At 39.9% G+C, this 25,500-nt stretch overlaps 1 protein-coding gene across 5 annotated transcripts in view; it reads left to right on the forward strand.

Moving 5' to 3' along the window:
* The window catches only part of CKAP5 (cytoskeleton associated protein 5), a 141,703-nt gene that overhangs the window by 11,556 nt on the left and 104,647 nt on the right, over positions 1-25,500 (forward strand). The window contains exon 1 of one of the 5 annotated variants that reach the window (XM_053560496.1): positions 16,121-16,219. The exons of 1 other annotated variant lie outside the window; for it this stretch is intronic. Coding sequence is in view for 1 of the 4 variants with exons in the window: in XM_053560494.1 (XP_053416469.1) it covers positions 16,598-16,601 (4 nt within the window). In the remaining 3 variants the exon portion in view is untranslated. Of the gene's footprint in view, positions 1-16,120; positions 16,220-16,295; positions 16,428-16,480; positions 16,602-24,877; positions 24,925-25,500 lie in introns of those variants that run through there. 3 more of the 5 variants (XM_053560497.1, XM_053560494.1, XM_053560498.1) reach the window with 3 other exon arrangements.

Consider the following 25,500-nt stretch of genomic DNA (forward strand, 5'->3'; position numbering starts at 1 on the left):
TGCATTTGCAACAACAACAAAAATAAATAAATGGAACTTAATTAAACTGAAAAGCTTCTGTACAGCTAAGGAAACAACCACCAAAGCAAATAGACAACCCTCAGAATGGGAAAAGATATTTGCATATTATGAATTGGACAAAAAGCTTGCTAACTAGGATCTACAGAGAACTCAATCAACAAAAAAAGAGCTAGTAATCCTGGGCAGTGCCTGTGGCTCAGTGAGTAGGGTTCCGGCCCCATATACCAGAGGTGGCAGGTTCAAACCCGGCCCTGGCCAAAAACTGCAAAAAAAAAAAAAACCCCAAAAAACTAACAGTCCTATATATCACTAGGCAAGAGACATGGATAGAACCTTCTCTGAAGAAGACAGATGAATGGCTAACACATATGAAAGAATGCTCAGCATCCCTAATCATCAGAGAATGCAAATCAGAACCACCTTGAGATTATCACCTAACCTCAGTGAGAATAGTCCACATCACAAAGTCTCAAAGCTGTGGATATTGGCATGGATGTGGAGAGAAGGCAACACTTTTACACTGCTGGTGGGACTGCAAACAATACAACCTTTTTGGAAGGAAGCATGGAGAATCCTCAAAGAACTCAAATTAGACCTCCCATTTGATCCTGCGATCCCATTACTAGACATCCACCCAGAAGAAAAAAAATCATTTTATCATAAGGACATTTGCACTAGACTGTTTATCGTAGCTCAATTTACAATCACCAAATTGTGGAAACAACCTAAAAGCCCACCAACCGAGAATTGGATTAACAAGCCGTGGTATATGTATACCGTGGAACACTATTCAGCCATTACAAAAGATGGAGACTTTACATCTTTTGTATTAACCTGGATTAAGTTGGAACGCATTCTTCTTAGTAAAGCATCACAAGAATGCAGAAGCAAGAATCCATTGTACACAATTCTAATACGAAGGCAATAGATGATCTAACACAAGGTGGCTGGAGAGAATGAGGGAGCAGGGAAAGGGGAGGAGAGAGGGAGATGGAAGTCACAATGTATGGCATGATTCTTAGGGGTGGGACACAATTGTAAGAGGGACTTTACCTAACAAATACAATCATTGTAACCTAATTCTTTGTACCCTCAATGAATCCCAAACAATAAAAAAAAAAAGAGATAGATGGGTAAGATTAAGTTTAGCTGTAAGATTTACTGTACAATAAATAAAAACTAAGTAAAAAAATTTGCATACAGTAAAGTTCAGTCTTTTTTGTGAGACAGAGTCTCACTTTGTCACTTTTGGTAGAGTGCCATGGTGTCACAGCTCACAGCAACCTCAAGCTCTTGGGCTCAAGCAATTCTCTTGCCTCAGCCTTCCAAGTTGCTGGGACTATAGACACCTGCCACAATGCCTGGCTATTAGAGATGTGGTCTTGTTCTTGTTCAGGGTGGTCTTGAACCCTTAAGCTCAGTCAGTCCACCAGCCTAGGCCTCCCAGAGTGCTAGGATTACAGCACCTAGCCTGTGAGGCACGTGCCTGGCCTTAAAGTTCAGTCTTTATGTTATAAAGATCTATGAGTGCTGGCAGGTGTGTGATGTCGTTATCCACCATTATATTATCATAGAGAATAGTTTCACTGCCCTAAAATTACAATATATTTCACCTATTTGTGCCCCACCTACCCTCTGACAGCCACAGAATTTTCTTTTAATAAAGAGAATTTGCTGTTATTTTTTGAGACAGAGTCTCACTTTGCTGCCCTCTGTAGAGTGCAATGATACCATAGCTCACAGCAACCTCAAACTCCTAGGCTCAAGTGATACTCTTGCCTCAGTTTTTCTATTTTTAGTAGAGATCGGGTCTCACCTTGCTGAGGCTGGTCTGGAACTCCTGAGTTTAGGCATTCCACCCACCTTGGCCTCCTAGAGTGCTAGGATTATAGGCGGGAATATAATCCTAGCACTTGGGAATTATAAGTGTGTCTGTGTCTGACTTGGGAATTTGCATTTTAATTTAATTTTTTTATTTGCGACAGAGTCTCACTAGAGTGCCATGGTGTCATAGCTCATAGTAACCTCAAACTCTTGAGCTCAAGCAATTTTCTTGCCCAGCTAGTTTTTCTTTTTGTGTGTGTATGCGAGAGGTGGGGGTCTCACTCTTCCTGATCTTCAACTCCTGAACTCAAGCAGTCCACCTGCCTCAGCCTCCCAGAGTGCTAGGATTACAGGCATGAGCCACCGTGCACTGCCTACACTGAATATTTTTTTGATTTTTAAAAAATTTTTAATTATTATGCATATATAATAGTTGTGTATCTTTATAGCATATATGTAATGTTTTGGTTCAGGCAAAGTAAATTAATCAATAAATCTGGGTAATTGAGGTATCCATCACCTCATTTATCATTTAGTTATTTTAAAGTGTGAGGGCTGTCTGAAAAGTATCCAGCCATGTATGTGTCTGTTTTTCATATTACATGGCTGGATACTTTACAGACAGCCCTCATATACTCTGATTTATTGTTGATTAGTGTCATTTTGTTGTTGTCATATATTCTCTCTCTCTCTCTCTGTATATACACACATGTATATATATATATATATTTTTTGAGGCGGAGTTACTTTGTCTCCCTCAATAGAGTGCTGTGGTGTCATAGCTCACAGCAACCTCAAACTCTTGGGCTCAGGCGATTCTCTTGCCTCAGCCTCCCGAGTAGCTGGGACTACAGGCACCCACCACAATGCCCAGCTATTTTTCAAGACAAGGTCTTGCTCTGGCTCGGGGTTTGGTCTCGAACCAGTGAGCTCAGCAATCTACCCACCTTGGCCTCCCAAGTGCTAGGATTCCAAGCATGAGCCACTGCACCTGGCCTATCTAATTATATTTTTACTTCCATCTCCACTTTATACTCTCCATACCCTGTTTATCCTTCCCAGCCTCTGGTACCTGTCCTTCATGAGAACATGTGAGACTTTTTTATTTTTTTTGTGGAGACAGAGTCTCACTTTATCGCCCTGTAGAGTGCCATGGCATCACACAGCTCACAGAACTTCCAACTCCTGGACTTAAGCGATTCTCTTGCCTCAGCCTCCCAAGTAGCTGGAACTACAGGCGCCCACCACAACGCCCAGCTATTTTTTGGTTGCAGTTCAGCCGGGGCTGGGTTTGAACCCGCCACCCTCAGTATATGGGGCCGGCGCCTTACCGACTGAGCCACAGGCACCGCCCCCCATGTGAGACTTTTCTTTCTGTGTTTGACTTATTGCACTTAACATAATGTTCTTCAGTTCCATCCTTATTGTTGCAAATAGCAGGATTTCATTCATTTTCATAACTATATAATATTCTGTCTATATACCACAATTTATTAATCCTTTCTTGGACACTTAGGTTGATTCCATGCCTTGGGTATTGTGAATAAACATGGGAGTGCAGATGTCTTTTCAACAGACTGAATTGTCCTTCTTTGGATATATACCCAGCAGTGGGATTGGAGGGTGATATAGTAGATTTATTTATTTATTTATTTATACAGAGTCTCAAGCTGTCACTGTGGGTAGAGTGCTGTGCCATCATAGCTCACAGCAACCTCCATCTTTTGGGCTCAAGCAATCATCTTGCCTCAGTTTTTCTATTTTTATTTATTTATTATTTTTATTTTTTTGAGACAGAGTCACCACGGTAGAGTGCTGTGGCGTCACAGCTCACAGCAACCTCCAACACTTGGGCTTAAGCAATTCTCTTGCCTCAGCCTCCCGAGTAGCTGGGACTACAGGCACCCACCACAATGCCTGGCTATTTTTTGTTGCAATTTTCATTGCTGTTTTACATGTCCAGGGCTGGGTTTGAACCCACCACCCTGGATATATGAGGCTGGCACCGGACCCACTGAGCCACAGGCGCTGCCCTGTTTTTCTATTTTTAGTAGAGATGGGGGTCTCGCTTTTTGCTCAGGCTGATCTTGAACCCATGAGCTCAAGCTATCCACCTACCTCGGCATCCCAGAGTGCTAGGATTATAGGCTTGAGCCACCACGCCCAGCCCCCTATTTTTATTTTTTGAGCCATACTGTTCTTCATAGTGGTTACACTAATTTACATTACAACCAACAGTATATGAGGATTCCCCTTTCTTTACATCCTCACCAGCATTTTTTAATACCTTTTTAATGAAAGCTATTTTAACTGGGATGAGATGATATCTCCAACCACTAAATTTTTTTACCATCTGTAAGATTTTGCCTCTTCTAGAATGTCATATTGAAATCAGACTATATATACCCTTTGAGACTGGCTTCTTTTGCTTTGCAATATGATTTGAGATTCTTCTGTGTCATTTTGTGGTTTGAAGGCCAATTTCTTTTTGTTGCTAAATAATGTTCCATTTTATGGATGTACTGCATTTGTTTATTCATTCACCTGTTGAAGGAAAACAGCACTTCCTGTTTTTGATGATTATAAACAAAGCTGCTGAAAAATTTCATGCAATTAAAAATTCAGTAGTACCCTATTGAATTAAAATTTGTATCACAGATACAATTTTACACAGATACAAGGCGCCTTACTCCTTGAGCCACAGGCACCGCCCTCATTTGTTTATTTTTATTTCTTAGAAATGGTGATCTCAATATGTTGCCTAAGCTAAAATATGGTGGTTATTGAGAGACATGATCATAGCTCACTGCAGCCTCAAACTTCTCTCCTCAAGGGATCCTTCTGTCTCAGCTCCTAAGAAGCTAGGACTACAGGTGTGCACACCACTGTGCTCTGCTCCACATTTTTGAGAACACTTAAATTTTATTGTTTTTTTTTTATTTTAGCCATTCTAGTAGATATTTAGTACTCCCACCTTTTAAAACTTTTATTTTTCATGACAGGACTTTTTTGAAGAGAAATAAAACTTGTTTTTTGTTTTTTGAGACAGACTCTCAAGCTGTCGCCCTGGGTAGAGTGCCATGGCATCATAGCTCACAGCAAACTCTAACTCATAGGCTCAAGTGATCCTTTTGCCTCAGTTTTTCTATTTTTATTTTTATTTAATTTTTTTTGTATTTTATTTATTATTTTTTTTAAAGACAGAGTCTTATTTTATCGCCCTCAGTAGAGTGCTATGATGTCACAGTTCACAGCAACCTCCAGCTCTTGGGCTTAAGCGATTCTCTTGCCTCAGCCTCCCAAGTAGCTGGGACTACAGGTACCCGCCACAACGCTCAGCTATTTTTTTGTTGCAGTTTGGTCTCGAGTTTTTCTATATTTAGTAGGGATGGAGCCTCGGTTTTGCTCAGACTGGTCTGGAACTCATGAGCTCAAGCAATCCACCCGCCTGGGCCTCCCAGAGTGCTAAGATTACAGGCCTGAGCCACTGTGCCCTGCCCGACCAAAATAAGACTTTTGAAAGAGAAAGAGTACAGGGTAGGGGGATGACACACATTTTGTGTGTGGGACATAACCATGAGACAGACTCTACCTAACAAAATCAAGTATTTTGACCCAGTTGCTTGTCTGCTCACATTAACATGAAATAAATTTACTTAAATTTTTTTTTAGTTTTTTTTTTTTTATATATATATAGTCTTATTTTTGTCACCCTTGGTAGAGTGTCATGGCATCACAGCTCACAGCAACCTCAAACTTGTGGGCTTAAGTGATTCTTTTGCCTCAGCCTCCCAAGCAGCTGGGACCACAGGTGCCTGCCACAATGCCTGGCTATTTTGTTGTTGTTGTTTGTTTGTTTGTTTGTTTAGGCCTGGGCCGGATTTGAACCCACCAGCCCCAGTGCATGTGGCCGGCACCCTAACCGCTAAGCTATGCCATTTGAAAAAGTTTTTAAAGAGGATACTTTTTTTTTTTTTGAGACGGAGTACAGAGTCTCACTATGTTACCCTAGGTAGAGTGCTGTGGCATCACAGTCACAGCAACCTCAAACTCTTGGGCTTAAGTGATTCTAAAGACGATACTTTTAAAAAATAAACTTTATCCTGGAATAATTTTAGGTTATTCCAACAGGAAATTGACAAAGATAATACAAAGAATTCCTGACTCCCTCTCATCCAATTTCTCCTGTTAAGATTTTATGTGGCACATTTGTCAAAACCAACATTAGTGCATTACTTTTATTTATTTAAATTTTTTAGAGACAGAGTCTTGCTGTGTTCCCAGGCTAGACTCAAACTCCTAGGCTCAAGTAATCCTCTTATCTCCGGCTTCCACCATTCCTAGTTAGTACATTACTCTTAAATTCCACATTTTGTTTGGGTTTCAACAGTTTTTCTATTCTTCCTAGTCTTTCCTAGTCCTAAGACTTTCCTTGTCTTCATGACCTTGAGGGGTACTAGTCACTTACTTTGTAGACTATCCCTTCCTTTGGTTTGACTGATGTTTTTTTCATGGTTAGTCAAGGATTATGTGTTTTTAGAAAGAATACCACAGAACACCATCATATCATATCAGCAGTTATGTGATATTCACATGACATCACTGGTAACGTTAACCTTGATCATACGGTTAAGATAGTGTTTGCCAATTATGGTTGAGTATTAAAGTTACTATTTTCCCTTTTTATACTTATTCTTGTGGAAATAAATCACTAGCCCACCCCAAAGTGGGTGGAGGGGTTAAGTTGCAGTTTCTGGAGGGAAGATTGGGAATTCTGTCTCTTCCCTTTGTTTCTTTATTCAACCTCTTATATCACTATGGACTTGTGTGCATATATGTCTATTGCTTATGTATATTCATTAATACTTTTGAGTTATGATCCATTTCCTTTTTTCTCATTTTCTGGTACTTCAAGATACACCAGGCTTATCTTTTATTTTCCCTGCCCGAACCCTAGAATTAGATATTTCACCAAGGAGCTCTGCTTACTTTTACTTAGTATTTAGAAACCAAGATCCAGGTACTTGGTCTGCTTGTTGATAGTGGGATGTCATTGTTTCTAGGCCTTCTCAACCAAAAGAGCTAGATAATAATATAGGTATGTATACTGACCCTTACAGAGGCACATGCATATGTATGTAATTGTTTCTGTATCTTTCCATCTGTATTTATATTAAGATAAACATGAGATCATACAAATGTTTCTGACTGTCAGAGGAAATTTAGTTCATAATGAAATGTCCTTTATATAATTTCATTTTTATTGCGGTATTTCCCCCCCAATAACATCTTTTAAGTGCCACAGAAAAACCCTGTTTTCTTTGACTTGGTAACAGTAATTGTTCCTGGCACATGATCTTTGTTTATTCTGATTCATTTGGAATGGTCATATATGTCTGGTATGGGTGTAATAGCAGATAAGCCATGGTGACCTTGTGTCTCTTCAAACATGATTTTCATTATTAAGAGGTAAGAGGCCATGCTCAGTGGGTCACGCCTATAATCCTAGCACCTGTAGGCCAAGGCGGGGGGATTGCCTGAGTTCAGGAGTTCCAGACCAGCTTGAGCAAGAGCAAGACCCTATCTCTACTAAAAATAGAAAAACTAGTCAGGTGTTGTGGCTGGCGCCTGTAGGCCCAGCAACTCAGGAGGCTGAGGGAAGGGGATCACTTAAGCCCAAGAGTTTGAGGTTGCAGTGAGCTATGATGCCATGGCACTCTACCCAAGGATCCAGAGCGAGACTCTGTCTCAAAAAAAAAAAACAAAAGAAAGATAGGAAACCTACTTTTCTAATACATTCATTATATTTCTTAAAGGTGTGGGTTTTTTTTTTTTTTTTTGAGACAGAGTCTTAAGCTGTCACCCTGGGTAGAGTGCCGCTCCAACTCTTGGGCTTAAACGATTCTCTTGCCTTTGCCTCCCAAGTAGCTGGGACTACAGGTACCCACCACAATGTCCAGCTATTTTTTTGTTCTTGGAGCTGTCATTGTTGTCTTAGGTGGCCCACCAGCCTTGATGTACATGGCTGGCTCCCTACCCACTGAGCTACAGGCCCTGCCTAGGTATGTTGTTATTAATTAATTATTATTTATTTATTTATTATTATTATTTTTTTTTTTTTGAGACAGAGTCTTACTTTGTCTACCCTTGGTAGAGTACCGTGGTGTCACAGCTCACAGCAACCTCAAACTCCTGGACTTAAGCGATTCTCTTGCCTCAGCCCCCTAAGTAGACAATCACAAGTCTTACTGACTTTCCTCTAGCAGGTCCTACTCATTCTTTCATGCACAATTTCAGCCTACTTGATTCTTTAAATCAATAGCTAAAATTGGAAAGGAAGCACTGCTATAACTAGAAGTATTAGCTTCATTATAAAATTGAGAGAGGAAAGCTATCAATTATAAAGCATTAAAACGTGAAAACCACATTTGGGCCAGTTAATTTTGGTGCAAAGAGTCCCTTATACCTTTGTAGTAGTGTATCTTATGGGTATTGCTGTATTGATTTTTCCAAATGGAGTATCCTGAAAAATTTAACTGATTATTAGTATACTTAACAAGACTATGAGGCTTATATAGTTAGACTTACTTGAAAAAGAGTTACATAAAATAGTCTATTTCAGGGATAGACCTCTGATATCTGGCAAACTTGGCTTTCCAGAACATCTCATACCCTAATCAGTTTTGTCATAATTGTTTCCTTTTTTTGTATTTGTAGTACTTATTTGTGACATTGCATGTCTTCATCCACTTACAGTATGAAGTCTTTGTAGATTTTAGGAATACTGTCAATATTGTAATTACATACTTATGTGGTACATTCCTTTATAAAAAATCTAATCCGGATGTTCATTTGGGAGTAAAGGCCAAATACATATCAGAAGTCTCTGTGCTTTAAATAAAATGTTTATATGTTTTAGAGGACTGCCTGCTAATTTGAGGCAGTGTTTAATATGGGAGATTCTTCCAAATAAATGGACAGTCCCCTTGAGTATTACCAAATAAATGGCATGCAATTTGTTTAACTAATAGTAAAACTGCTTTGTGAAGGATAAAAAGGAATAGATTGCTTGTCTACTCAAAGTAGTTTGTTTTAGACAAGAAAGGACTTGCCTTACTTGTTCCTAAGAGCTGTAACCCTACTTAGATATGTCTTAAACCGGAGGACTGAACCATGGGTTTATTTAAGTCTGAAGTTAGTCTTAAATTTCTAAATGACTCTGGGATAATTATAATAAAAACACAATAATGATAGGTATGGTTTACTGAATGTTTGATATTTGCCAGGTAATCTGTTAGTACTATTACACACTTGCATAAAGTCATTGGGTTTGTTCGATCTGATTCTTTCCAATCAGCTTTTCCCTTTCAGCCTATTTGGCCACATAGGTCATAGTCCTGTTTTTTACTCTTGCCTAGTTTTTTCAGGCAAGTATGTATACTTCATATACATCCCTGAAACGTTCTGTGTTATCCTCACTTATTTTGCCTTTGCCTAGCCAATCCCTATTAATTTCATTTAGTTCTAAGCCTGACTATCACTTTCTCGGGGCACCTTCCCTGACCCCTTAGTCAAGATTAGATGCCTCTTGTCACATTCTTATAGTGCTTTGCCCCAGTGCTATTATAGTACACAACCTATACTCAGAACCTAGATTAGCGTCTAACATAATAGCCTGTCATGGTCTGACAAGTACAACTGCACTTGTGGGGCAGAATAATATGAATATTTCAAGGAATTCTTACAAGTACAGGCAAAATCTCATTTAGTCTTCACAAAAACAATTAGTTGAATTGAATCATGTTAGACAAGTTAGTGCCTCAGTTTCCTCATCATTAAATGATGATGGTTATATTGACTTAAGAGTTACGAATATTAAATTAGTAAATACATATGAAGTGCTTAGAATAGTGTGTGGTAAATAACACAAGCTCAAGAAGTGTATGTGGGCCAGGTGCAATACCTCATGCTTGTAATCCCAGTAGTTTGGGAAGCTGAGACCAGGAGACCATTTGAGGCCAGGAGTTTGAGACCAGCCTGAGCAACAACATAGCAAGACCCCATCTGGACAAATAAAAATAATTATAAATTAGCTGGGCATGGTGGCTCATGACTGTGGTCCTAGCTACTTGAGAGGCTGAGGCAGGAGTATAGGTTGAGCCTAAGAGTTTGAGGTTGTGATAAGGTATCATTGTGCTGCTACACCCTACCCTGGGTGAAAAGACAGTAAAATCTTGTCTCTTAAAAAAAAAAAAAATAGTATGTTAGATAAAGAATGACATGAAGATGGTACTTATCAATCACTTCAACAAAGAAAATAGTGGCAAAAACCTTACAAAATTTCAAAATTCTATTACTGAGTAATTTTTTTTCATTTTGAAAAAGAGTTTACCTCAGAATTCCATTAAATGCATAATGTTTTCCCAACATATTAGCAATACATACACATTCAACATGCAAAATTTTCATTATAAACAACTCAGGGAACGCATTTATTATATATTTAAGACTTATGTGGTCTGATGAAATTGTGCCATGATGGGAATTTTATACTGGAGTGTAGAGCACCATGCTAGATGATGAGGTGATGAGTGAGATTTAGTTTCTTCTTTCTTTTTTTTTTTTTTTTTTGCAGTTTTTGGCCGGGGCTGGGTTTGAACCTGCCACCTCCAGCATATGGGGCCAGCATCCTACTCCTTTGAGCCACAGGCACTGCCCTAGTTTCTTCTTTCAAAGGATATATGGTATCCAAAAAAATGGTAAGAGGGAGCAGTGAAGATGAAATTATGGATTAGTATAGGCATCTCTAGTGTCAAGGCTCCAAGCTGTAATTTTTTTAAATTTAAAGCTTTTGAAAATAGAAGACGTTGAAGCTCATTATTTAAATAAAGAAAGCAAAAGGCATTGATGGGTATTATTAAAGTGAAAAGTAAGTTTTTTGTTTAGCCCTTAGACACACTTCTCAGAAGTAGCCCTGGTTAACAATTTTCATTTATTTATCTTTTTAGGGACAGTATCTCACTGTGTTGCCCAGACTTAAAATGCAGTGGTGCAATTATAGTTTACTGCAACCTCAAACTTCTGTACTAAGTGATCTTTCTACTTGAGTCTCCCAAGTAGCTGGGACTATAGGTTCGAACCACCACACTCAGCTAATTAAAAAAAAATTTAATAGGCCGGATTCAGTAGCTGCCATGTGCAATCCTAGTACTCTGGGAAGCTGAGATGGGACGATCACTTGAGGCCAGGAGTTTGACACCAACCTGAGCAAGAAGTGAGGCCCCATCTCTACAAAAACTAGAAAAAATTAGTCAGGTGGAATGCTGTGTGCCTGTAGTCACAGCTACTTGGGAGGCTGAGGCAGGAGGATGGCTTGACCTCAGCAGTTTGAAGTGGCAGTGAACTATAATGACACCACTGCACTCTAGCCTGTAGCAGAAGGGTGACAGAGTGGTCTCTTCTCAAAAAAAAAAAAAAAAAAAAATTTTTTTTTTAAATTTGAGACAGAGTCTCACTCTGGACCCTGAGAGCAAAGACATCATAGCTCACAGTAACTTCTGACACTTGGGCTCAAGCGATCCTCTTGCCTGCCTAGTTTATCTTTTCTTTCCTTTTTGTTTTTTAAAAGTAGAGATGGGGTCTTGCTCTTTTTCAGACTGGTCTCCCACTCCTGAGCTCAAGCAATCCACCCACCTCAGCTTCCCAGAGTGCTAGGATTACAGATGTAAGCTACCATGCCTGGCCAGGTTAACGATTTTCTATGGATCCTTTCAGAAACTCAGGTGCATTCAAACATGTACAATGTTGTATTATTTCCTATGGCTACTGTAGCACATTACAACAAATTTTGTTTAAAACAACAGAATTTGTTCTCTCATGGTTCTGAAGACCAGAAATCTGAAATGAGTCTTATGAACCTAACACCAAGGTGTCAGCAGGGCCACACTGTGCCAGAGGTTCCAGGAGAGAATCACTTCCTTTCCTCTTCCAGTTTGTGGTGGTTACTGGCATTTCTTGGCTTGTGGTCACCTTATTCCAGCCTCTTCTAATCTTTCTCTGATCCGTCTTCATATCACCTTTTCCAGTGCCAATAAACCCTCTTGTCTTTCTCATAAGGATACATGGTAGAACCTCTGTAAATTGACCGCCCAAGGGACTGTAACAAACTGATCAATTTATGGAGGTGGTCAACATAAGGAACTTCCGTTGAGTGCATGTCCAATCTATGAAAATTAGATCAAGTTTAGGAGGTGATAAACTATGGAGGTTCTACTGTATGTGATTGCTTTAGGGACCGCCCAGACAATCCAGGATAATCCCATCTCCGGATCCTTGGTGAAATCCTATCTGCAAAGACCCTTTTCCAAAATAAAATAGGATATACAAATTCTGATGTCTTTGGAGATCATTATCAGCCTACCACAAATGTATGTGTCTCTCTTATTTATTTATTTATTTGAGATAGAGTTTCACTCTGTTGCCTAGGCTAGAGTTCATCAGCCTAGCTCACAGCAACCACAAACTCCTGGGTTCAAGCAAAGTAGCTGGGACTATAGGTGCCCACCATAATGCCTGGCTAATTTTTTCTATTTTTAGTAGAGATGGGATCTTACTCTTGCTTAAGCTGGTCTTGAATTCCTAACCTCCAGGGATCTTCCAGTCTCATCCTCCCAGAATGCTAGGATTACAAGTGTAAGCCACCATGCTGGGCTCTGTTATTTATTTAAAATAAAAAAGGGATTAAACTTTATATTCTGTCTTGCAAATTCCTTTTTAAAACTCAATAATAGATTTCTTCCACGTTGGTACATTTGACCCTTGAACAATGCTGGGGTTGAAACTCTATTTATAACTTTGGACTCCCCCAAACTTAGCTACTAATACCCTATGATTAACTGGAAGCCTTCCTTGCCAATAGCACAAACAGCAGATTAACACATATTTGGTATGTTATCTGTATTATAAAATGTACTCTTAAATAAAGGAAGCTAGGGAAAAGAATGTTATTAAGAAAATCATAAGGAAGAGAATATATTTATTCACTAAGTGGAAATGGATCATCATAAAAGTTTTCATCCTTGTCTTTATATTAAGTAGGCTGAGAAAGAGTTGAGGTTGGTTTTGCCATCTTAGGGATGCCAGAGGTAGAAGAAAATCCACCTACGAGTCAGCCTATGCCATTCAAACCTGTGTTGTTCAATGCTCAATTGTATTTATATATTTGCTTTAGTCTTATCTTTTTTTTTTTCCTTAAATATCTGCAGAGCATTTTGTTCTACAGATCAGTGTCTCGCTTTTATTTTGTGGTAGAAAACAGTAACATAAAGTTTACTATCTTAACCATTTATTTATTTTTTTTTGGAGACAGGAGTCTCACTTAGTTGCCCTCAGTAGAGTGCCCTGGCATCATATATAGTTCATAGAAACCTCAAATTCTTGGGCTAGGTGATTCTCTTGCCTCAGCCTCCCAAGTACCTGGGACTATAGGCACTTTCCACAATGCCTGGCTATTTTTAGAGATGGAGTCTTGCTCTTTGGAGGCTGGTCTCAAACCCATGAGCCACCACTCCCGGCCCATCCATCTTAACCATTTTTTTTTTTTTGTAGAGACAGAGTCTCACTTTATGGTCCTTGGTAGAGTGCCATGGCATCACACAGCTCACAGCAACCTCCAACTCCTGGGCTTAAGCGATTCTCTTGCCTCAGCCTCCCAAGTAGCTGGGACTACAGGCGCCCGCCACAACACCCAGCTATTTTTTTGTTGCAGTTCAGCCGGGGCCGGGTTTGAACCCGCCACCCTCGGTATATGGGGCCGGCGCCTTACCAACTGAGCCACAGCACCACCCCATCTTAACCATTTTTAAGTGTACAGTTTTCATAGTGTTAAGTATATTCACATTGTTGTGAAACAGATTTCCAGAATTTTCTCTTTTTGCCAATCTGAAACTCTACATCCATTAAACAATTATTTTTCTTCTCCCCTGATATTACTCATTTGTGTGTGTGTGTGCGTGCACGTTATGCTTTTTGCTATTACCTGCACTGCTATTTCAGTAGAATGTTATATAACAGAAAATATTTTTCATACCTTTTGTGATAAATATTTATTGCTTATTTGTTTTATATCATACATTGGGAGAAAAAGATAAGATACATGTTAGCCCTTGCCTTTGTGATGGGCATTAGCAGATGAGAAGGGCTTATCAGCCACCCATTACCTTTAGAACAGTGTGATAACGTTTGATGGGACTATAATAAAGTCTTCATTACTTAACTCAGAAGTACTCATTACAGTTGTATGCACTATAGAGTAAGATTGTCTTGGCAGCCACACCTTCTGGGGGCAAGACATGATTGCAAGAGGGACTTTACCTAACAAATGCAATCAGTGTAACCTGGCTTATTGTACCCTCAATGAATCCCCAACAATTAAAAAAAAAAAACAACAAAAAAACCCCCAAATCAAACTATTTTAATCCTAATCAGTTTCTTCTTACTTGACAACTTGAGCTTAGAATTCTGACAGTGGTTCTCAACCTTCCTAATGCCGCGATGTATTTTCATTGTTACAAAGGGGTCGTGACCCACAGGTTGAGAACCACTGCAATAAAACCTTCCAGGAAAAGGGTTATCTGGGTCTGGTCCCTGGGAGATCAGACTTACACTCTTTGGGATCTAAATTTTTACTTGAACCCCTATTTGAGATAGATGTTAGATTACTTATAAACAGTCTTTAACCTAACTACATTAATTCCCATACTGATCTGATGATGGCCCTGAAGTTTTAGTAAGGTGTGTTTATTCATCTAAATTAGATAGAGAAATACAGACTTAAAAGTATGTCTCCTGTTTTGTTGCTGTAGTGGAAACACAAAATGTAGTCGTACCTTGTAAACTACAATTCATGAAAAACTCCTATGAAAAGAAAATTAAAACTCATTGATAGGCAGCATCCTTAGCTCAGTGGGTAGGACGCCAGCCACATACACTAAGGCTGGTAGGTTTGAATCCGGCCTGGGCCAGCTAAAGCAACAGTGACAACTCCAACAGAAAAATAGCCAGGTGTTGAGGCAGGCACCTGTATTTCCAGCTTCTTGGGAGGCTGAAGGCAAGAGAACCGCTTAAGCCCAAGAGTTTGAGGTTGCTGTGAGCTGTGATATCACAGCACTCTACTCAGGGTGACAGTTTGAGACTCTGTCTCAAAAAAATAAATAAATAAAAAATAAAACTCATTGATAACCTTTGGAGATCTCAGAGACTCCCTGAAGTATTAATGCAGTTTTTACTACAGTTTTCTCAAGAACTGTTCATATTAGATGACCGTGCATCACAATTATACATATTTGCATGAAAGCTTTCTTTACCTACCTAGAATTGTAGTGACTTCTTACCCGATTTTTTTTTTTTTAATTGAGACAGAGTCTTACTTTGTCACCTTAGGTAGAGTGCTGTAGCGTCATAACTCACAGCAACCTCAAACTCTTGGGCTCAAACGATTCTCTTGCCTCAGCCTCCGTAGTAGCTGGGACTACTGGCGCCCGCCACAATGCCTGGCTATTTTTTGTTGTTGTTGTTTTGTTTTTTGTTTAGCATGCCCTGGCCGGGTTCTAACCCACCAGCCCCTGAACATGTGGCCGGTTTCCTAACCATTGAGCTATGGGCACCCAGCCCTTGCCCAATTTTTGAAAGATCACATTTTCTCACAAGAAGAAAAAGGTTATTTTCTGTTTCACCTATTAACTTCCTACTCATCTTGTATCCTTGTCTAAGATTCCTTGTGTTGTGAAGAAAGAAGTCAGTGAAGCATTACAGGCTGTTGGAATTCTTTTCTGGGTCTTTGAGTTGCCAGTTGAACTGCTCAAGTCCAAGGGAAGTTAATGGAATAAGCAGCTTGCACACTATGTATAATGATGGGCTATATATTTACCCGGATGCTTTTGCAGTTAGCTGCAGTAATATTTTTCACCCTTGGAAGAAGGATTAGGATTGTGATAGTGGGAGCTGGTCATCTCCTTTGTCTCTGGAACGTTACCTGTGTTACCAGGAAAACATAGGTCTACCCAACTGCCATGGAGTCTTCCTAGTAGGCTTGATTTGCCTCTTGCCTTAGAAAGCTTGCGAGCTGGAAGCAGCGCCCTGAGGCCTGCAAACCCTTGGACAAAGCTACGTGCGGCCCCTTTAAAGCCTTCTGTGTGTGCAGGGGAGGGGTCTTGTGGGTGGGGCGGCACTCCGACAGCGGCGCTCTGGGCCCCGCCCCCGGAGGAGGTGTTTCCCAGCGGTCCGCCGCACCAATGTTGCTGCTGCTGTCTGCCGGGTTTTCCTGCTGATCCTTCTCAGACCTTAGGTCCCCCTGACCTCTCCCTGCCTGGGGAGCGTAAGTGTCAAACTGCGGGCAAGGGTCAAACATCCTGCGTCCGTGCCGGAAGTCCTAGTGGACTGTATAGGGACTTTCCTGGCCTATCAGAGGCAAAGGCGGCGAAAGAGCGTAAACAATGCCGGGTGCAGTGAGCTAAAGCCTGGGCATCTGCTCTACTTCTGGGTGGTGACAGCGGCCCTAGGGGGGTTGTTTGGATGTGCAGTGGGTGAGCGGTCCCCACAACTTGGCTTTGTTCTATCCTGGTTCCTACTTGGGGCGAGAAAAGGATTGCCTTTACCCGAGTATAACCCAGTTGAGATGGATGGGTGGAGCTGAATCTTCTGCTCTGGGCCTCAGGTCCTTAGCCTGGTATTTGGAGACCTGGGTCGCTTCGGGATGAGTAAGCATTAGGTTTTCAGCTTCCTTAGTGCAGTTGAGAGGTAACTCTCAAAGTTGTCCTAATTCACAGCCGTATTTTGCTTTCCATCTCCCCCAGAGGCCTGTGTTGGTATCCTGTCCCCCTTTCGGAAACATTGATAGTGATCATCTATTTGGGAGAGTCCAGTTAACCTTTCCTGCTGATATGAGTAGCACAATGTGAGAGTTCTTTACCGCTCTCCCTCTCTGACGGTGGGAGGCTACCGTCCCAGGACTAGGAAAGCAAATGCACTGGAGTTTGTTAAGATTATCTGCTGGAGTAGCAGTTCAGATATCTGGTCCCCAATCGTGCAAAATACTCTAACAAGAGAATAACACTGGTCCTTATTAATGGAGAATATCTGGTGACAGTAAGATTTCTTTTTTAAAGTTGAGGGAAAGGCTTGTCATTTTTGCTACTTAGAGATGGGTTTTTGTCTCTTTGGCCAAATAATAAAAATCTTAAGTTTTACATGACAATTATGTAATTATTTTTCTTGAATACAGTTGTCCTTCTAGAAGTGGATTAAGTAAAGATTTATGGGGATGTATGGTCATTCTATCTGTGCTTTGTAATTACTGTCTTTTTTTTTATGAGTCTATCATCACATCTCAATGATCATTCAAAGGGATTGCTTTTGATTGGGCAGAAATTTTCCTCAAATTTGCCTTAGACTTGTTCTATACTACTGCTATAGCATCTCCTTTTCCAGAAATGAGAGTCCAGGAATGGTAATCAAATCCAGATCTCTTGTATTGTGGTAGTGAAGAGCTTTTGTAGGTCAAGAGCTTGGGAATTTGCCATAAAATAGTTGTACTGCCAGTGCTTCTTTCTAAGTAGAAAGCTGAAACAATCTGTTTAGTTAGCTCTATTATTTCTATAGACGTCAAAATACAATAATATAAAATAGAAGAACACAACACTTGGGCCTTGGGTGGTAGGGAAGAGTGGTTGATTATAAGGTAGGAGCCAGCGTCTAGGCTTAGCTGTGATACTACTCATGTCTTAGTCTTTCTGTCTCTTACCTTTAGCTGGTTGATGAATAAGAAATTGCATAGATTATGGGGGTTACTATTTTATGATAACACATAATGCACATTTAGTAGGAAATTTGTTATTTACGTGGATACTAAACTGTAAAATCAGACCATTTGGAATTTATTTTACCTTTATGTATAACCTTGAAAACATTTCTTAACCCAGGGTCTAAAAGTAAACACATTGGGCGGCGCCTGTGGCTCAAAGGAGTAGGGCACTGGCCCCATATACCGGAGGTGGCAGGTTCAAACCCAGCCCCGGCCAAAAACTGTAAAAATAAACACATCTAAACCTTTTTCAACAGCAATATGGACTGTATGTTGGAAGACATTTTTAGATATATCAGTGGTGTATGATTATAATATTTCTATAGAACAGACTTACTTTAGCTGGAATTTTGCCTTTCCCTGGGTTTTAGACTGGGATAAAACTTCCTGAAAGCTCTGAATAATTGAAATATTTGTAGTAGGGACTAGATTGAATGAATGATAGCAAGTCTTATTATATATAGTTCAAACGAATTTTGTTAATGTTTCTCTTTGGCAATTTGATTTGCTACTCAATGCATCTAATTCTGCTATTTAATGAAAACTTGGTTTATTATGTCTGGGTTTATAAAATCCAGACCTCTGTTCCTCCCTGGTGCCACATTTCCAACCACTTGAAAATAATACAGGGTGTCCATAAAGTTCATATAAGCTATTTAAATTGCACATGAACTTTATGGACACGTTCTTGTTTTTGAAACCAAATTCATCATATTCCTCAAGTTTCCTCCACTCCCCCAAAACAATACAGAACTTTCTTCTGATATATTTTTCTGTCGTTAGTACCATTATTCTTCCTGTTTCTCAAACTGAAGCCTCCTTCTCTCTACTAGACTCTTTGCCCTACTCCCACATGTTTAGTTGCTAAGGCTTATTGATTCTACTTCTTTAATCTAACCCTCTCCATTCTCCCTTCTACCCTTTCTATCCCTACTGTCAAAACTCCTACTTCTGCCTCCTATTCATCTTAGCCCTGGAGTACTACAATAGTTTTTTATTTATTAAGACTCTACTTTCTCTCTCTTCCAATTCATTCTATGTATATTTATCTTTCTAAAATAGATGCGATCATGTCATTGTCCTGTTATAATTCATTAGCATTCCCTGCCATTTAACTTAATAGTTATCTTCATGATCTGACCTTAGTCATCTTTTCTGGTCTTATATTCCAATAAATGGAGCCGTTCATGTTCTCTAAACATCATAGTAGTTTCCTACCTCAAGACTTCGCCTTTATTTCCTCACCATAGAATATCTCCTATTCTACCTAATCTTTCTGTGTTTTGAAAAATTCTGCCTAATACTGAGCTTAGATGTCCTTCTTTCTATGTTATCTTCACTAATCTCTTAATAATGGTCAGTCTCATCTTTGTACTCCCCATAACCCATATTTATTCCCTGCTTATGACATTTTCCACATACGATTTTGTATTATGATTTTGTTCACATGTCTTATTTGGAATAATGTGTACTATTTGAGGACATTATGGTTTACACATAGGGAAATGCAGTGAGTTAATACTTAGGTAAATTGGAATAATTCCTTAATAGATTCTATTATTAGGACACTAACCTTTACAGCCAACCCATGTACATGTAAAACATTGGTAGCTTTAACAAATCATTTTTATCTCCTCAGGACTTTCGTTAGTAAAAAGTATTAATTTTTTTTAACATCTTTAATGAAATACGTAATTTACATACTATACTATTTATGCATCTAAAGTGTGCAGTTCACCGGCTGTTAGTATATTTATGGATTTATGTAACCATCACCATAATCGGTTTTAGAAACTTTCACACCCTTTAGTCTTCTGGTGATCCTAGAGTTTAAAAAGTTATAGACCAGAAAAGTGTGGTGGCTCAAGTCTGTAATGCCAGCACCTGCCAAGTTTGAGGATTGCTTGAGGCTAGTAGTTTGAGATCAGCCTGGACAATATAGTAAGACTCTGTCTTTACAAAAAAAAATAGCTGAGCTTGGTGGAACACATCTGTAATAGCAGCTACTTGGGGAGACTGAGGCAGGAAGACCACTTCACTTGAGCCCAGGAGTTTAAGGCTGCAGCATGTTATAATCATACCATTATACTCCAGCCTGGGCAAGAGAACAAAACTCTGTCTCTTAAATAAATAAATGAATCAATGAATGAATGAATGTTATGTAGCCCAGAGAATTTGCTCCATGAACTTGGAAGGAAAAGTAATTACATCTTTATTTTCACTAACTTCTAACTGAAATTTAAAATTTCCTTCAGTTAAAAATATAAGCAATGGGGCAGCACCTGTCGCTCAGTGAGTAGAGTGCCAGCCCCATATACCAAGGTTTGGTGGGGCTGACCTGGCCCCAGCCAAACTGCAACAAAAAATTGCCGGGTCTTGTGACGGATGCCTGTAGTCCAAACTACTTGGGAGGCTGAGGTAAGAGAATTGCTTAAGCCCAAGAGCTGGAGGTTGCTGTGAGCTGTGACGCTACAGCACTCTACTGAGGGCAATAAAGTGAGACTCTGTCCCTGAAAAAAAAATATATATATATATATAATAGGCAATAAATCACAATAATATGAGAAGAACCTGTGCATTTGTCATCACTAGAAATCATCTGCATAAGTATAAAATACACCTGGAAATGTGATACATCTCAAAATACTTTTCCTCCTCATCAGATTTCAGAATTATAATAGTTATCAAACCTGTTGCTAGATTTTATTTAATGTATTAAGGGAGAAGCCCGTATGTTAAGTCACATTTTAAAATATCTTGGTAACTATATTTCAACATAATTAATTTTCTATAATATATATTTTATGCATTAAAAGATATTCTGTGAAGGGATCTGTAGACTTCACCCAGGGGTCTGTGGCACAGTAAGAGTAATTTTTTGTAGATATCCCGAGACCAAATGAGAGGTAAATGGTGTTAATTCCATTTTGTGTTTGAAAAGGCAAGATATATATACTACTTGGTCAAAGTACTGAACCAAGAAAGGTTTCTCAAAAAACCCAAAGGCTTTAGTTTCAGTTCTTTATTTGGTCCATGCATAAATAAAAGTAAAGAAGATAAGATGACTGTAATAAAATTTAGAGGTCTATTTATTCTCTTTTATGAATTCAATTTATGACTTGTATTAATGAACATATCATTTTTAGGTAACTATTATGAACAAAATGTTTTTTAACTAAATTCAGTTTGAGTGTTTATGTTTGCTCTTTGAAAGCTGTAAAATTCCAAAATAAAGTCAGTTGTAACTTGGAAATGAAATATTTTCAAATCATGAATGCCAGATACCAATAATGCATTGATAACATTTATTGAGCCCTTATTAAATGCCAAGTGCCTACTCTGACAGTTTCACATGTACTTAATGAATTCAATCCATACAGCTGCTGCCCTCTGATGTTATCCCTACTTACCTATGAGCTCTGACAATTAAGTTCATGAACTTGCCACTGTGCACTAATATTGGCAGCACTGTACAAACAACTCGATAAGGTTTCACAACCTTGATATTTCAGTGTCTCACAGCTGTAATATATGGCAGTGTCTTATTGAGTGATCATTATTGTTGCATGTTTTTGTGTGCCATTATGAGAATGTCTGGGCTTAAACTCCTAGAGCAATGAACAAACGTTAAATTTCTTTTCTTTCTGTTTTGTTACCCTCAGTAGAGTACTATGGCATCAGTAGAGTACTATGGCATCACAGCTCACAGCAACCTCTAACTCTTGGGCTTAAGCGATTCTTTTGCCTGAGCCTCCTGAGTACCTGGGACTACAGGCCCCTACCATAACCCTGGCTATTTTTGTTGTTGTTGTTATTGTAGTAATCATTGTTGTTTAGTAGGCCCAGGCCAGGTTCGAACCCGCCTGCCTTGGTGTACATGGCCGGCGCCCTACCCACTGAGCACTGTGCCACCAAAAACTTTAAATTTCTTTTAAACTTGGCAAAAATGGGTTCAATGCAGTGCCTTATGCCTGTAATCCCAGCATTCTGGGAGGCCAAGTTGGGTAGATCGCTTGAGCTCATTCATGAGTTTGAGACCAGCCTGAGTAAGAGCAAGACCCTGTCTCTAAAGAATAGCCAGGAGTTGTGGTGGGTGCCTGTGATGGGTGCCTCAGCTACTTGGGAGGCTGAGGCAAGAGAATCGCTGAAGCCCAAGAGTTTGAGGTTGCTGTGAGCTACAATACCACAGTACTCTACCAAGTGTGTCAAAGTGAGACTCTCTCAAAAAAAAAAAAAAAAAAGAGAGAGCTCAGTGCCTGTGCACAGTGGTTATGGTGCCAGCCACATACACCAATGGTGGCAGGTTCGAACCTGGCCTGGGCCAACTAAAACAACAATGACACCTGCAACAAAAAATAGCCAGGCATTGTGGCGGGTGCCTGTAGTCCCAGCTACTTGGGAGGCTGAGGGAAGAGAATTGCTTAAGCCCAGGAGTTTGAGGTAGCTGTGAGCTGTGACCTGTGACACCACGGTACTCTGTGGAAGGCAACAAAGTAAGACTGTCTTGAAAAAAATAATAATACAATAAAAAATAAAAACTTGGCAAGAGTGGAAGGGAAATTAGGGATATGTGAGTGCAAGTTTATAGAGAGAGTGCCATGAAGAAAAAGGCAGCGTGCAAATGGATTAAATTTTTTTTGTTTTTCTTTTTTGAGTCTTAAGCTGTCGCCCTGGGTAGAGTGCCATGGTGTCATAGCTCACAGCAGCATCCAACTCAGGCTCAAGTGATCCTCTTGCTTCAGTTTTTCTATTTTTAGTAGAGATGGGGTCTCACTTTTTGCTCAGGCTGTTCTCAAATTCCTGAGCTCAAGCAATCCACTCACCTTGGCCTCCCAAAGTCTAGGGAGGCGTGAGACACCACGCCTGGCCTGGATTAAATGTTTTTCTGAGGAGAGAGAAAGCATCGTTGATAAACAGAGGTCCAGGAGTACAGTATTGAGCAGAACTGATGAAAACAATGCAGAACAGCCTGAGCAAGAGCGAGACCCCCATCTCTAAAAAAAATAGCCAGGCGTTATGGCGGGTGCCTGTAGTCCCAGCTATTCAGGAGGCTGAGGCAAGAGAATTCCTTGAGCCCTGGAGTTTGAGCTTTCTATGAGTTATGGCACCACAACACTCTATGGAGAGTGACAAAGTGAGACTCTGCCCTAAAAACAAAACAACCACAAAAAGGCAGAAATTCATCAAATTACATAACTACAACACGGATTTCACCTAACAAATGCAAATATTTTAACCTAAATGTTTGTACCCTCGTATTAATCTGAAAAAAAAATTGTCAAATTGTGCGTCAAAATCATTGACTGACTGTGAGAAGCATGTAGGCCAAGTAGAAATCTATAGAAACACAGGAAAATCTTTTTTTTTCTTTTTGTAGAGACAGAGTCTCACTTTATCGCCCTCGGTAGAGTGCCATGGCGTCACACAGCTCAGTGGGTAGGGTGCCAGCCCCTTATATTGAGGGTGGCGAGTTTGAACCCAGCCCCAGCCAAATTGCAACAAAAAAATAGCCAGGCATTGTGGTGGGCGCCTGTAGTTCCAGCTACTCGGGAGGGTGAGGCAAGAGAATTGTCTAAGCCCAGGAGTTGAAAGTTGCTATGAACTGTGACACCATGGCATTCTACCGAGGGTGATAAAGTAAGACTGTGTCTCTGAAAAAAACGAAAAATGGTACTGAAAGAGCTCACTGAAGAGCAAAAGCAAAGGAAAGCCCAAGTTTCCCAAGGCTTTTTGGAAAGGCAAGATGATGTTTTGGGCCATGTTATCACTGATGATGAAACATGAGTATACTAAAACAACCTTGAAACAAAGCATGAAAGTGCACAGTGGAAGCTAGCCAGTTCTCCATGACCAAAAATGTTCCATCATTCCAAACCAAGAGTCAAAACGATATTGCTAACCTTTTTTGATAATCAGAAGGATTGCTCATTTTGAATTCATAACAATTAGACAGTTAACCAAATTTAGTATTTCAAAGTGCTAAAAAGACCACATGAAAAAGTTGACAAACATGACCTGAACTTTTCACTAGAAACTCATGGCTCTTGCATCACACCAGTGTACCAGTTCATACTCCATTTTCTGTAAGGGAGTTTTTAGCCAGTAAACAAATAACTGTATTGGAACCCCCACCCCCACCCCACTCACCTTCCCTGGCCCCCAGTGACTTTTTTCTTTATCTGAAGATAAAGGAAATATTGAAAGGAAGACATTTTGATGACATTCAGGACTTCAAGGATAATAGGACAACAGCTCTCATGGCCATTCCAGAAAAAGTGTTCCAAAATTACTTTGAAGGATGGTCTAGGTGCTGATGTCATTGCATAGCTTCCCTGGAGGAATGCTTTGAAGCATTAAGCAATAAGTGATATTCAGCAATAAGTTATGTAGCACTTTTTCTAGGACAAGTTCATGAACTTAATTGTCCGACTTTGTATGGGCATGCTGAGGCATACATTTGCCTACCCAACTTAACTCAAGGTCTCACTCACCTCAAGTTTGTGGTAGCTTTGAAGATACAAGATTTAAAAAAAATTCAGATTCATAAGCAGAAATTAAAATTTTCTCAAGAGCAAAAACTAATTTTTTGAGACTATTACTTTGTGGGGTTTTTTGTTTGTTTTTTTGTGTTTATTTATTTATTTTGAGACCTGAGTCTCACTTTGTCACCCTTGGTAGACTGCTATGGCATCATAGCTCACAGCAACCTCAAACTCTTAGGCTCAAGTGATCCTCTTGCCTCTGCCTCCTGAGTAGCTGGGAATACAGGCCTTGACATCCGGCTATTTTTAGAGATCGGGTCTTGCTCTTGCTCAGGCTGGTATTGCTGCTTTTTTTTTTTTTTTTCTTTTTGTAGAGACAGAGTCTCATTTTATGGCCCTCGGTAGAGTGCCATGGCATCACACAGCTCACAGCAACCTCCAACTCCTGGGCTTAAGCGATTCTCTTGCCTCAGCTTCCCTAGTAGCTGGGACTACAGGCGCCTGCCACAACGCCCAGCTATTTTTTGGTTGCAGTTCAGCCGGGGCTGGGTTTGAACCCGCCACCCTCGGTATATGGGGCCGGCGCCCTACCGACTGAGCCACAGGCACCGCCCGGTATTACTGCTTTTTAGATTATTCTACATATTTTCCTTTTCCAGCAGACATTTACTGTAAGATTATTTCATGTGTGCCAGGCAGTGTGCATGATGACCTGGGGTTTATCTTTCTACCTATTCTGTAAGTATTTATTTCATCTGAATTCTATCCTTGGCTCTCTTCTTACTATGTACTCTTCAGTCCTATTATCCACTCCCTTGCTTTCAATTAAATTTATCTATTAATAACTCTTAAATTTTTATCTCATATCTCTTTCTTGAGGTCCACAATTAAATCTCTACCTGCTGCCTATACCTGTGCTTGTCTAGCTTGCGTCTCAGCCTGACTTGTTCAGAACTTCATCCCCATCCCTTTTTCACCCATTCATTTAGTAGGGACATTCTTTGATGCTTAGAATGCTAATACCCTTAGGTCCAGACTATTATCTTTTATTTATTCTCTTTCCACAGCCTTCTGATTTCCCTCTGTTGTTAACTGCTTTTCAAGTCATTCTGTACATTGTTTTACATTTGTCACATGGTTTTCAAAAAACATAAGTTTGGGGTGGCGCCTGTGGCTCAAAGGAATAGGGCACCGACCCCATATGCCGGAGATGGCGGTTTCAAACCCAGCCCCAGCCAAAAACTGCAAAAAAACCCCAAACAAATAAAAAAACCAAGAAACATAAGTTTGATAGCATATATAGTTTTCCTATTT

This window comes from Nycticebus coucang, chromosome 14 (genome assembly GCF_027406575.1).
Source record: "Nycticebus coucang isolate mNycCou1 chromosome 14, mNycCou1.pri, whole genome shotgun sequence".
Classification (NCBI taxonomy): Eukaryota; Metazoa; Chordata; class Mammalia; order Primates; family Lorisidae; genus Nycticebus; species Nycticebus coucang.